Raw genomic sequence first — 12,997 nt, 5'->3', positions numbered from 1 at the left:
CCCCAGATCCAGCACGGATGCGGTGCCTGCAGGAGGGGTTGGGCTTCCCCAGGAGCTCCCAGGGTTTGGGGGTCAGGTTTATCTCTAAATAAATTCATCATTTCTGGCTGTTTGGTCATTTAATGCGTGTGCCGGGGGTGGGAGGTGGAAAACCCCCCAGGCTGGGCACTGTCAGGGGGCTCTGCGGGGTCTGTGCCAACCCCAGGAGCTTCAGGGAGGCCAGGGACAGGTGCTGCACCCACCCTGGGCAGCAAAAACATGGGTAGGGTGGGGGTCTTTGGTGTCCTGGGGGGTGGAGGTGGGGTCTCTCTTGGATTTGGGGGTCTCCAAAGTATGGGGCAGTGAAGGTGAGGAGGTCTGGGGAGCTCGGGGTGGTCATGGGGCGGCGTCTCTGGAGGAATGGAGGAGGGAGTTTCCCCTGTATGGGATGATGAAGGAGGGGGGTCTCCGCTGCCCTCCCTGGGGGATGGACATGGGGGTCTCTGTTGTCGTGGAGGTCTCTGCTGGACTTGGGGGTCTCCAGAGCACGGGGGTGGTGACGCTGAGGGGTCTCTGGAGTGCGGGATGCTCCAGAGGCCCCAGGGTGAAGCTTCAGAGACCCCAAAGGCTCAGAAACTCCACGAGGTGAAGTGGCAGGGGGTCTCTGCTGCCCTGGGGATGGAGGTGGGGGGGTCTCTGCTCCCCAGAGCAGAACAGGGGTCTCCCTTGTCCTGCTGGATTGAGGTGGGGGTCTCTGCTGGATGGGACGATGAAGGAGGGGGGTCTGCAGTGTCCTGAGGAGCGGAGGCAGGAATCTGCACAGAATGCCAGGCGGAGTCTGGTGGGTCTCAGCCGCGCTGGCAGCGGAGTGGGGGTCTCTGCTCTGAGGGGTGATGGACACAGGGGTCTCTGCTCTGAGGGGTGATGGACAGGGGGTCTCTGCTCTGAGGGGTGATGGACACAGGGGTCTCCGCTCTGAGGGGTGATGGACAGGGGGTCTCTGCTCTGAGGGGTGATGGACACAGGGGTCTCCGCTCTGAGGGGTGATGGACAGGGGGTCTCTGCTCTGAGGGGTGATGGACACAGGGGTCTCCGCTCTGAGGGGTGATGGACAGGGGGTCTCCGCTCTGAGGGGTGATGGACAGGGGGTCTCTGCTGCCCTGGGGGCGGACGGGGCTCGGCGCACACGGCGAGCAGGAAGCAAAACTGCAAACTCCGAGCAGCTCCTGTCTCCCTCCAAACCCGCGATCGCTCCCAAGGGCTCCTTTAACGCGCGGGGCGGTTCCGGGGCGGTCCCGGGGCGGTCCCCGGGCGGTCCCGGGGCGGTCCCGGGGCGGTCCTCGGGTGGTTCCGGGGCGGTTCCGAGGCGGTTCTCGGGTGGTTCCAGGGCGGTCCCGGGGCGGTTCCGGGGCGGTTCCAGGGCGGTTCTCGGGCGGTCCCGGGGCGGTTCTCGGGCGGTCCCCGGGCGGTTCCGAGGCGGTCCCGGGGCGGTCCCGGGGCGGTTCCAGGGCGGTTCTCGGGCGGTCCCCGGGCGGTTCTCGGGCGGTTCCGGGGCGGTCCCCGGGCGGTTCCGGGGCGGTCCCGGGGCCGTGGTCGGGGCCGGTCGCGCCATGGCCGCCGGTGCGGGGCTGGCGCTGCTGGCGGCGCTGCTGGCGGCGGCCGGGGCCGAGCGGGGCCGGAAGGTGAGCGGGAGTCGGGGGGTACCGGGGCCGGGGGACCGGGGCCGGGGTGCGGAGCCCCCGCCGCGCTCCCCGGGCTCTCTCTGCGCTCCCTCCGCGCTGCGATGGTGCCTGAGACCCTCCCGTCCCCTCCCGCTCCCCCTGGGAATCTGAGAATCCCGGGAGAGCCGGGTTGGACCTGGGGTCACCCAATCCAAGCCCCTGCCCAGGCAGAGTCACCCAGAGCGGGTGACACAGGGACATCCGGGTGGGTTTGGGATGTCCCCAGAGCGGGACACTCCGTGCTCGCCCGGGGCAGCTGTTCAGGGCTCTGCCACCCTCAGCGTAAAGAAGTTCTTGCTCGTGTTGAGGGGAAACTTTTGGTTCAGTTTTTGGCCTCGGAGGATCCTGTCTGGAGCAGAGGCTGGGCTGGACCCCCCGAGATCCGCCCGGTCGCGCTGGGGCCCATCCTTGGGTGGTTTGGGGAGGGGAGGGGGCTCCCCGGGGCCGCAGCCTCACACCGGGCACATCCCACGTGCGGCTGGAGCTAAGCCCGCCCCTCCCTCCGTCCTGACAGGGACCGGGCTGACCCCTGCCCTGCCAACCATGCGGTGACATGGCCTAGGGCCACCCACCTCTGTCCCTCGTGTCCCCTTTGTCCTAATCCAGTGGGAACAGCATGGCCGTGGGCAGGGAGAGGGCTGTGGGATAGGAAGGGAAGCAGCTCCAAGCTGCTCCCAAACGTCCGGCTGTGAAATGCTGACCAAGCGCGTTGAGCAACACCAGCGCTGCAGAGTCACGGGAGCCGAGGCAGCTCCGGTGTCCCATCCTCCCAGGACGCCGGGATTGTCGTGCCGGGCTCAGAGCGCTCCCCAGCCCTGTCCCTGTGCCTGCCTGCAGGTGTCCATGCAGTACAACCCCGGCTGGAACGGCTCCTCCGTGAACCTGCTGCACGTGCGGGCGGCGGGGCCTGGGGACAGCCTGCACTACGTGTGGAGCAGCATCGGGGCCCCCGCCGTGCTGCTGGTGGCCACCCGGAGCCCCAGCAGCGCCCTGAGGGTCAACTGGACCCAGCTGCTCTCGCCCAGTCCTGCCGGAGCCATCTGGATCGACCCTCCCGACAGCGTGGTCTATTCCACGGCCGTGGTCTTCACCAAGGTACTGTGGGGAAAGGGCTGCTCTGGGGCAGCTGGGGCTGCACAGGGTCCCTGGGCAGCTTCCCAGCTCCGGGGAAATCCCCACCATTCCCATCCGTTCCCATCCAAGGAGGTGTCTGTCTCCAGCCTGAGCTGCTTGGCTGAGGCAGGGTTGTTCCCTGGATTGCAAAGCTCCCGTCCTGCTGGTGCTCCCAGCCCCTCTCCCCTTCCCTCCCTGCAGCTGTTCGAGTTCAGCGAGGCCAAGCCTTTGGGAGAGCTCTTCTACCCCACCTATGACCTGTCCGAGTTCTCCTGGGACAGCCTCAACCACACCCTGAACCACACGGCGCTGACGGCCGAGCTCAGCGGGGTCCCAGCCACCGACCCCGGCGGCGGCTTCGCCAACGGCAGCCTGGCATTCCGGGTACGTCCGGGGGCACAGAGAATGTGGGGAATATCCTGTCCAAAGCCCCTTCTGGAGCGGGAATGCTGCTCCTCAGCTCTGCCTGTGCTGTCCCCCTGACCCGTGTGCCCCGCAGGTGACAGCCTACGAGGCCAGTGGCCGTGCCGGGCGCCTGCCCAGCCTCCTGCACACGGCAGACAGCTCCCAGCTGGAATTCATCCTGGCCGGGGTGGCCCCGCGGGGAAACAGCTCCCGCTTTGTGCTGGAGGTGGCCACGGTGGAGGAGGCGGGGGTGGTGCGGAGGCTGCGCTCGGAGCGCTCCATCGACGATGAGTACACCCCCACCATCTTTGAGGTGAGCGAGGGGTGACCCCGGGCTGGGGGTGACCCTGCTGTCCCTCACCTCACCCTGTCCCTCCCCAGGTGCTGTCCCTGGTAGCTGAGTCCCAGAACGGCAGCTCCACGCTCGGGTTCCTGCAGTGGAAGGCGACGGCCTACGGCTCACGGAGCCCCCGGCGCGAGGACGGCATCCGCTGCCGGGCTCAGGGGCTGCAGGCGGCCAACTGGACCCTGCCCGTGTCCAGCATTGTCCAGGCCTACTTTGGGGAGAGTCTGGGCAGCACCTGCACCATCAGCGCCCTCAATGTGTCCTTTGGGGGAGAGGAGGGACGGGTGTACCAGGAGAAGCGATACCTCAGCTGGTGAGAGGGGTCCCAGGGGCGCGAGGGATGCTCCTGGGCACTAACGATGTGCAGAGGGGTCTGAGGGGATGCTCCTGGTCATTAACAACATGCAGTGGGGTGTGAAGGGTCTGAAAGGATGCTCCTGGGCACTAATGATGTGGAGAGAGGTCTGTGGGGATGCTCCTGGTCATTAATAATGTGCAGTTTGGGGGACTGGTAGGTTGTAGGGTTTCTCTGTTTAGTAACAGTCTCCCTGTCAAAGTCTCGAGTTTCCCCATAATCCTGTAGCAGAGTTTCTTGAGGAGCCTGATCCTGCCCTGTGTGGGATCTTGAGCTGACCCTCTGAGGTGGGAAAGCCCCAGGGATATGTGGGATCTTGGGCTGAATCTCTGAGGTGGGAAAGCCCCAAAAGCCCCAGGGATATGTGGGATCTTGGGCTGAATCTCTGAGGTGGGAAAGCCCCAAAAGCCCCAGGGATATGTGTGATCCTGGCCTGACCCTGTGAGGCTGCAGAGCCCCAGGGCTCCCAGCCGTGGGTCAGAGCCCATCCCCGTCCCTGCCCTGACTTGCCCCGTGCCCTCCCGCAGGTCGGTGCTGCTGGGCTTCGGGCAGCCCCCCAGGGACACCTTCTCGGCCCTGGTCATCTCCATCACAGCCGTGGCGCTGGGCACGCCCCTGGCCATGCTGCTGCTGGGCAGCTGCCTGGTGCTGCTGGTGCGGAGGAGACGCTACTCGGAGTACGAGCCCATCAACTGAGGGGGCTGAGTCCCACGGAGACCCCTGGGACCCTCCCCATTCCCGGGAATGGCCGTGGCTGTTCCGGGCCTCCGGCGCTGCCGCCTCCTCCGCCTCCCCTCTGAGCCCCGAGGGGACCAGGGTGACACTTGCAGCTGCCCACGCCACGTCTCCTGTGTCCTGCTCCTTCCCACTGCCACGTCCTGCGCTGGATTGCACGTCTTCCCCGGTTTTTCCTGATCCATGCAGCCAAGGGAAGCGATGGGGGGGGTTTGGTCAGGGAAATCCCACTCCTCCCAAGGGATACAACCACTGCTGTCCCAGCTGCAGGCCAGGGACTGGCTCCAGGGCCACTTCCAGGGATGCTTGGGCTGGGGAGCAGCACCACTCGAGCTTCCCAGCACATCCCAGCTCCTCCAGCCAGGGCTCACGGACTCCTCCCTGCTCCCACGTTCCTGCTGCACTGGCCTGGGACGTGAGGGACACCCAGTGCCACGTCACAGCAGCTGCTCAAGCTCAGGTGTGTCCAGTCGGGCCATGGGGGGCTGGTCCAGCCAGGATGCTGCTCCTGGATACCCCATGGGGCTGGATCCCAGGTGCTGCCCAGGTGTCAGGAGCCCTGGGACGAGTGTGGCCTGTGGCTGCTTGGGGTTCTCAGAGGTACCTGGGGCTGTGCTGGGTTCTGAGTTCTCCATCACCAACTTGTCTTGAACCAAATAAAGTGGATTTCTAAACACAGTTTCCTGTGGGAATGCTGTACTGGGGCTCCTGGCAGGAATGGGAGGGTCAGCAGGAGCCAAGGGATTCCCTGGCCCTGGACTGAGGTGTGGTGCTCGGGTCGGGGGGGTTTCCCTTGAGCTGTGGTGTCACAGAGTGTCCAGGGCTGGGGGCTGTGACCCCACTGAGAGGTCACTTGGAAGAGTCACAGAATGATGGAATCTCCTGAGCTGGAAGGGACCCACAGGATCACCCAGTCCAACCCCTGGGCCTGCACAGACACCCCAACACTCCCACCCTGGGCATCCCTGGCAGCGCTGTCCAAACGCTCCTGGAGCTCTGGCAGCCCCGGGGCCGTGCCCATTCCCTGGGGAGCCTGGGCAGTGCCCAGCACCCTCTGGGAGAAGAACCTTTCCCTGATCTCCAACCCAAACCTCCCCTGGCCCAGCTCCAGCCGTTCCGAGCCCTGTCCTGGTCACACAGAACAGAGATCAGAGCTGCCCCTCCTGAGGAAGCTGCAGACAGCGTGAGGGCTGTGTTCTGAAAGAGGAACAAGCCAAAAAACCCAACTGAAAGTCCCAAACTTCCTTGTCAACCCCTTCAGAGCAGGAACCCCCAGCTCAGCTGCAGCCACAGCCACAGAAGGGTGGTTCCACGGGAAGCTGTTCCACGGGAAGCTGTTCCATGGGAAGCCTTGCTGTGCTTTTTGAGCGGAGAACTGTGGTGTTGCTGTCCTTTCTGGTTCTGTGCAGGGCTGAGCTGTGTTGAGGATTTTGTAATAAAATAAAAGGAAAACCACGACAGAAGCTGCCTGGCTTTCACTCCCAAAGCTGTGGTGTCAGGGAGCTGTGAATCCCTCATGGCAGATTTCCTGCTCTCTTGGGCTGTTGTCATACAATTGGCATGAAGTGACCACAGGAATCCCAGACTGGTTTGGGGTCATCCAGTCCCACCCCCTGCCACGGCAGGGACACCTCCCACTATCCCAGGGTGCTCCAAGCCCCGTCCAGCCTGGCCTGGAACACTTCCAGGAATCCAGGAGCAGCCACAGCTTCTCTGGGAAGGAAAGCCCAGGGCAGGTGAAGATGAGCAACAGCTTTCAATCGTGGCACCTTTTGTGTGGGAACAATCCTGGGATGTATCCCAGCTCTGGGGGTGGTGTCCCAGTTTTGGAGGAGGGCTCGTGAGAGGAGGTGACAGAACCTTCCTGGGCACAGCAAGCGCCCGGTGCCAGCGTGGGTGGGGACGATGACAAACTGCTCTCTCCTCGCCAAGCTTCCATCAGCCACCTTCAGGAGCAGCCATCCGCACCACCCCCACGGGGCGGGCGCTCTCCTTCCCCCAGCACCTCCTGCCATCGCTGTCCGGAGCCCGCAGCGGGTCCCGCACACGCTGCAGAGCAGTCACCTTTGCCACCACGCGTTTCTCACGGATTGTCCCCTCACTGGGGCTTTGCTTGCTGAGCCCTGATCCGAGAGGAAAGGGGGTTAAAAACTGGGTCTTCAACAGCTGGGAACGAATCCGAGCAAGGAGAAGCAGCAGCCTCCTGGGAGCGGGACACTGGGGGAGATGGTGCGGGGAGATGGTCGAGGGGAAGCCTCGAGGAGTGGCTGAGGGTACTTGGTCTGTTCTGGAGGAGGAGAGGAGAGAGGGGAGGTTCACTGCAGTCTACAACTTCCTTGTGAGGGGAAGAGGAGCAGCAGACACGGATCTCTGCTCTGTGCTGACAGCGACAGGAGCCAGGGAACGGCTGGAGCTGGGCCAGGGGAGGTTTAGGTTGGAGATCAGGGAAAGGTTCTTCCCCCAGAGGGTGCTGGGCACTGCCCAGGCTCCCCAGGGAATTGTCACATTCCCAAGGCTGCCAGAGCTCCAGGAGCGTTTGGACAGCGCTGCCAGGGATGCCCAGGGTGGGGTTGTTGGGGCGTCTGTGCAGGGCCAGGGGTTGGACTGGATGATCCTGTGGGTGCCTTCCAGCTCAGGATATTCTGTGATTCTGGCCAAGTGGAGCTGATCTGGGGGCGGTGCTGTGCCTGGGGGGGGGGGGGGGGGAGGGGGGGCAGGATGGAGGGGTCTGGGGGCGGTGCTGTCCCTGGGGCGGGCAGGATGGAGGGGTCTGGGGGCGGTGCTGTCCCTGGGGGGGCAGGATGGAGGGGTCTGGGGGCGGTGCTGTGCCTGGCAGGGCAGGATGGAGGGGTCTGGGGGCGGTGCTGTCCCTGGGGCGGGGCAGGATGGAGGGGTCTGGGGGCGGTGCTGTCCCTGGGGCGGGCAGGATGGAGGGGTCTGGGGGCGGTGCTGTGCCTGGCGGGGCAGGATGGAGGGGTCTGGGGGCGGTGCTGTCCCTGGGGCGGGGCAGGATGGAGGGGTCTGGGGGCGGTGCTGTGCCTGGGGGGGGGCAGGATGGAGGGGTCTGGGGGCGGTGCTGTGCCTGGGGCGGGGCAGGATGGAGGGGTCTGGGGGCGGTGCTGTCCCTGGGGCGGGGCAGGATGGAGGGGTCTGGGGGCGGTGCTGTGCCTGGGGGGGGGCAGGATGGAGGGGTCTGGGGGCGGTGCTGTGCCTGGGGCGGGGCAGGATGGAGGGGTCTGGGGGCGGTGCTGTCCCTGGGGCGGGGCAGGATGGAGGGGTCTGGGGGCGGTGCTGTGCCTGGGGGGGGGCAGGATGGAGGGGTCTGGGGGCGGTGCTGTCCCGACCTCGGGGGTCCCTGCCCCGTTCCCGCACACCCGCGCGGCCCCTGCAGTACCGCGCTCCCACCACGCGGTGGCAGCAGCAGCAGCAGCGCGGGCGGGAGGGAGGCGCTGACCCGGGGCGGCACCGGCGCTGCCGCTCCGCGCGTTGGGCTCCGACCCGGCCCGGGCGGGGCAGCACCGGCGGCCTTTCCTTTCCGAACCGGGAGGCAGCGGCGGCAGCGCCCGGGACCCCTCAGCCCCGCGGTGCCGGTACCGGCGGGCGGCGGCGGCGGCGCCACTGCGCATGTGCGGAGCCCTGAGTGCAGTACCGACCTTTGGCCACCGGGCGGCGACAGCGCCCTGCGGGCGGTCCGTGCCCGGTACCGCCTCTGGTACCGCCCCCGGCCCGGGACCCCCCTCCGGCCCCGGTCGGTGACACCGCCGGTACCGCCTCTGGTACCGCCCCCGGTCCGGGACCCCCCTCCGGCCCCGGTCGGTGACACCCCCGGTACCGCCTCTGGTACCGCCCCCGGTCCGGGACCCCCCTCCGGCCCCGGTCGGTGACACCGCCGGTACCGCCTCTGGTACCGCCCCCGGCCCGGGACCCCCCTCCGGCCCCGGTCGGTGACACCCCCGGTACCGCCTCTGGTACCGCCCCCGGTCCGGGACCCCCCTCCGGCCCCGGTCGGTGACACCGCCGGTACCGCCTCTGGTACCGCCCCCGGCCCGGGACCCCCCTCCGGCCCCGGTCGGTGACGCCCCCGGTACCGCCTCTGGTACCGCCCCCGGTCCGGGACCCCCCGGTCCGTGCCCCCGGACAGACCCCGCTCGGACACCGCCCCCGGCCCATCCCGCTCTGTCCGGCAGCTCCCGCGGGATGAGGCCCTGGGCAAACTCCGGGGCAGGAATTTCTTACCTTCGGTGGGAAACCCAGACCTGCAGAGGATCCCTGGGGAGGGTCTGTGGTGGGAGGTGAAATCTGCTCTGCCAGGGAGATCCTGCCCCAGCTCTGTAACAGCCCTGGAATCATGGAATCACAGAGTCACGGAGTGCTCCGGGTGGGAAAGGACCTTGAGGTTCATCCCATCCCATCCTGCCATGGCAGGGACACCTCCCACTGTCCCACGCTGCTCCAAGCCCCAATGTCCAGCCTGGCCTTGGACACTGCCAGGGATCCAGGGGCAGCCACAGCTGCTCTGGGCACCCTGTGCCCCCACTAATCCCTGTCCCCAAGTGCCACATCCACACAGTTTTTAATACTCCGGGGATGGTGACTCCACCACTGCCCTGGGCAGCCTGTTCCAGTGCCCGACAACTCTTTCCATGAAGAAATTTTTCCTGATACCTCATTTAAACCTCCCCTGGCCCAGCCTGAGGCCGTTCCCTCTCCTCCTGTCCCTGTTCCCTGCCAGCAGAGCCCGATCCCCCCGGCTGCCCCCTCCTGTCAGGGACTTGTGCAGAGCCACAGGGTCCCCCCTGAGCTTCCTTTGCTCCAGCCTGAGCCCCTTTCCCAGCTCCCTCAGGAATTCTCCAGCCCCTTCCCAGCTCTGTTCCCTTCCCCTCCACTTTTTTCTTGGGGTGAGGGGCCCAGAAGTGCCCCCGGGACTGGTGGCACTGGCAGGACAGGTGCCCTGGCACAGGGAGCAGCGATCCTGGCCTTGGAGAGACCCCCAGCAACTCCCCACCCCCGGGCACGGCATCCCCACCCTCACTGGAGCAGTTCCCTTCCTCCTTCTCCCCAGAGAGCACCCCAAGGAGGGAGCTCTGACCCCCCCCGGCACAGGGACAGCTCCTGCTCCATCCTCCTGCTGTATTCCAGCTCCTCAGCCTGGCCGGGGAAACAAAAATCTCCCCTTCCCTGGGCAGAGCAAAACCCCAGATTTTCCCCAAAAAGAGGCCCAAAGCAAGGCTCGTGCTGGAGATGGAGCCTCTGCTCTGCCCCCGGGGTTCTCGGGGCTCCCGATCCCCTTGGGGCACCCCTGGGGCTCTGTCCCTGCCAGCCCAGCCCGGGGCTGCCACACTTGGAGACGTCCCCGTGATGGGTGAGCGGGGCCTTCTGGGTCCCCCAGGACCGGGATTTGCCAATCCCTGGGCTGGGGGGGGTCAGGGTGGGGTGGGGAAGGTGAAGGTTTGGGGCTGGATTTGAGCTGGTGTTGGGTGAGGTGATGCCCTGCAGTGCCCGGCCAGGGGGACACTGCTGGGGACAGCAGAGCAGGACCCCAGCCCCGTGCCAACCCCACCCCCGAGTGCCCACACCCCGGCCGTGGCGTGTCCCGTGCCCCCATCCCACAGCAGCCTGGCTGTGGGGTGCCCCTGTCACCCCCGCCCGTGGATCCCTGGCCACGGGGTCACCCCTGTGGCCCCCAGCCCCACGCATCCCAAATATCCAGATCCCCCACCCCACGTCCCAGGGTGCTTCCAAAGGTGCCAAAGGCACCCAGGCAGGGGACAAAGCTCCAAAGAGACCCTCAGGACCCCCTGTACTGTCCCCACCCCTCACCTTGGAGCTGGGAAAGGGGCTGGGAGAGGCTGGGAGGGGCTGGGGGCCTCCGTTTCCCTGGACAGTGACAGTGACAGTGACGCATCCCCAGCCCCGTGGAGGTCTGGGCTTTGTTCCCACCCTGCAGGACCCCCGAGGGGCGGGGGGGACAGCGGCCACACGGGACAAATGAATTCGGTGTCCAGAGGGACGGGCCACGATGACCCAGAGCCGGGCTGTGCTGCGGCATGGCCTGTCCCCCCTGTCCCCCTCTGGGACACCCCGGTGCCCTCCCTGTTCCCTGCACTGCACCCCCATGACGGTGCTGGGGCACACTGGGGGAAACTGGGATACACTGGGATGCCCCAAATCAGCACTGGGGTGCCCCAAATCAGCACTGGGGCGCACTGGGGGAAACTGGGACACACTGGACATTGCTCCAGATGTCAGAACTGGGGCGCACTGGGGAACACTGAGGGTGCTCTAGGGAACACTGGGGACTCACTGGGGAGCACTGGGGGTGCACTGGGAGCACGCTGGGCACCACGGCCCCAGCGGGTGTGGAGCCGTGCCCGGGGCGGTGCCAGGGCCGTGCCGTGCCCGTGCCCGGAGCAGGAACAGGGACAGGGACATCGTGTCCTGCCAGCACATTCCTGCCTGAGTCACCGCTGCCTCCTGCCCGGGCAGGCCCGGCCCCGCACCCAGTGACCCCTGCCCCCACAGCCTGGACACTCCCTGTGCCCCCATAATCCCCAAATCCCCCAAACCACAGCCACTCAACACCCCCTGTGTCCCCCAACACCCTCATACCGGGGGGGGCTGGGGGTCCGGAAGAGGAGGAGGAGGAGGAAGAGAAGGAGAAAAGGAGGGCGAGGAAGAGGAGGAAGCAGCCCAGGGACCACGGCCAGGCTGGGGAGCCAGGGAAGGGGGGTTTGGGGTGTCACGGGCACCCGAGTTCCTGGAAAAGGGTCCTGGCAGGGCTGTGCTGTAGGGACAGAACCCCAGGGTGGGCTCAGAACCCCCAACCCCGGGCAGAGCCGGGGGACAGCGGGACCTGAGCCCCGGGAGGGGACAGGAGCCGTGAGGGGGGAAAGGATGGGACCCCACCCCCGCTCTGGAGGGGAGGGCTGAGGCCTGACGAGCTCATGACAGGAGTGCAGTGACACCCGCCCACTCCCGAAACCCAGAGCCCAATGCCCCAAATCTTCGTCATCTCGGCCCAAATGAGTCACCCGCCCCCGCCCCGGTTCCTTCCCCTGCAGGGAAGGAAACCAGGCAAACCCCAAAGCAGGCAGCCCCTCTGCCCCCAGAGCATCTCCGACCTGGGCTGGGGGTCCCGTCCTGCCCAGCCCCCTGCCCCAGCTCCCAGGAGCTCCCCACAGACCCCCCGGCCCCAAAACCCCCCCCCCCCGTGCCCCACAGCTGGAGGGGGAAGGCAGTGAAAATCTCTGCCCCACAAGACCGAGGGGAGCACAGAGCAGCCCCCCAAGCTCCCGGAGCCCCCAGGGGGAAAGGGCCACACCTGGAGCCAGAGCAGCTCCCGCACCGTGACAGCCCCCGGGGCGTGACCGAGCCCCAAACGGGCACCGATTTGGGTATTTTGGCCAACTGGGGGATTTTGTGCATTTGCATGAGCCCCTGCTCGGGAGCTTTCGGGGCCGGGCTCAGCCCCAGCTGCTTCCTCAACATTTCCCCCGCCCCAAAACCCACCGACCCCCCCGACCCCCTCCTCGCCGGGGGTCCCAGAGCAAGGGGGGACCCCAAAGCAGGCGCTGAGATGTCCCAGCCTGCAGCACCCCCGTCCACAGCAGCCCCACAGCTGCGTTTTAATCTTCAATCTTTAGTTCCCCCCCTTCCCCCCCGCTCTTATTTACAGCCCGCTTCGGGGAAGTCGCGGCGGCTTCTGCGAAAAGCCCTGGCGGGGACGGAAGCGGAAACCTCGGGGTTATCGGCAGGGCTGGGCGGCTTCCAGGAAACACCGACCCCGAAACACCGCCGGGACCCCCCCCAAAACTGCTACAGACACCCCAGAACTGATACAGAAACCTGCAACCCAAAACTGCTGCAGGAACACCAAAACTGATACAGGAACCCGCACCCCAAAACTGATACACGCACCCCAAAACTGATAAAAGAACCCCAAAACTGCTACAGGAACCCGCACCCCAAAACTGCTACAGGCACCCCAAAACTGATACAGAAACCTGCACCCCAAAACTGCTACAGACACCTGCACCCCAAAACTGATACAGGAACCCCAGAACTGCTACAGACACTCCAAAACTGCTACAGGAACCCCAAAACTGATACAGGAACACCAAAACTGCTACAGGAACCTGCACCCCAAAACTGATACACCCACCCCAAAACTGCTTCCAGGAACCCACACCCCAAAACTGATACAGGAACCAACACCCCCCCCCAGCACCTGCACTCCAAAACTTCTACAGGAACCCGCACCCCAAAACTGCTACAGGAATCCCAAAACTGCTACAGAAACCTGCACCCCAAAACTGCTACAGGAACCCCAAAACTGATACAAGA

General features: G+C 66.0%; 1 protein-coding gene across 1 annotated transcript; it reads left to right on the top strand.

The window, feature by feature from the left end:
- The first annotated feature begins 1,561 nt into the window (after positions 1-1,561).
- On the top strand, positions 1,562-5,332 carry LOC125318114 (glycosylated lysosomal membrane protein). The gene is made up of 6 exons (XM_048288569.1): positions 1,562-1,661; positions 2,538-2,795; positions 3,015-3,197; positions 3,313-3,531; positions 3,600-3,877; positions 4,447-5,332. Exons 1-6 carry the CDS (start codon positions 1,590-1,592, stop codon positions 4,613-4,615), a joined length of 1,179 nt encoding a protein of 392 aa, XP_048144526.1. The 5' UTR covers positions 1,562-1,589; the 3' UTR covers positions 4,616-5,332.
- The last annotated feature ends 7,665 nt before the right edge of the window (positions 5,333-12,997 follow it).

This window comes from Corvus hawaiiensis, chromosome 29 (assembly GCF_020740725.1).
Source record: "Corvus hawaiiensis isolate bCorHaw1 chromosome 29, bCorHaw1.pri.cur, whole genome shotgun sequence".
In the NCBI taxonomy this organism is placed as follows: domain Eukaryota; kingdom Metazoa; phylum Chordata; class Aves; order Passeriformes; family Corvidae; genus Corvus; species Corvus hawaiiensis.
Note: the sequence above shows the minus strand (reverse complement) of the source record. Positions and strands in the feature narration are given on the sequence as shown.

Coding starts and splice junctions, on each gene's coding strand:
- LOC125318114 (XM_048288569.1), top strand. CDS start 1,590: ATGGCCGCCGGTGCGGGGCTGGCGCTGCTGGCGGCGCTGCTGGCGGCG. Junction 1,662..2,537: donor GGGCCGAGCGGGGCCGGAAG/GTGAGCGGGAGT, acceptor GCCTGCCTGCAG/GTGTCCATGCAGTACAACCC. Junction 3,532..3,599: donor ACACCCCCACCATCTTTGAG/GTGAGCGAGGGG, acceptor GTCCCTCCCCAG/GTGCTGTCCCTGGTAGCTGA.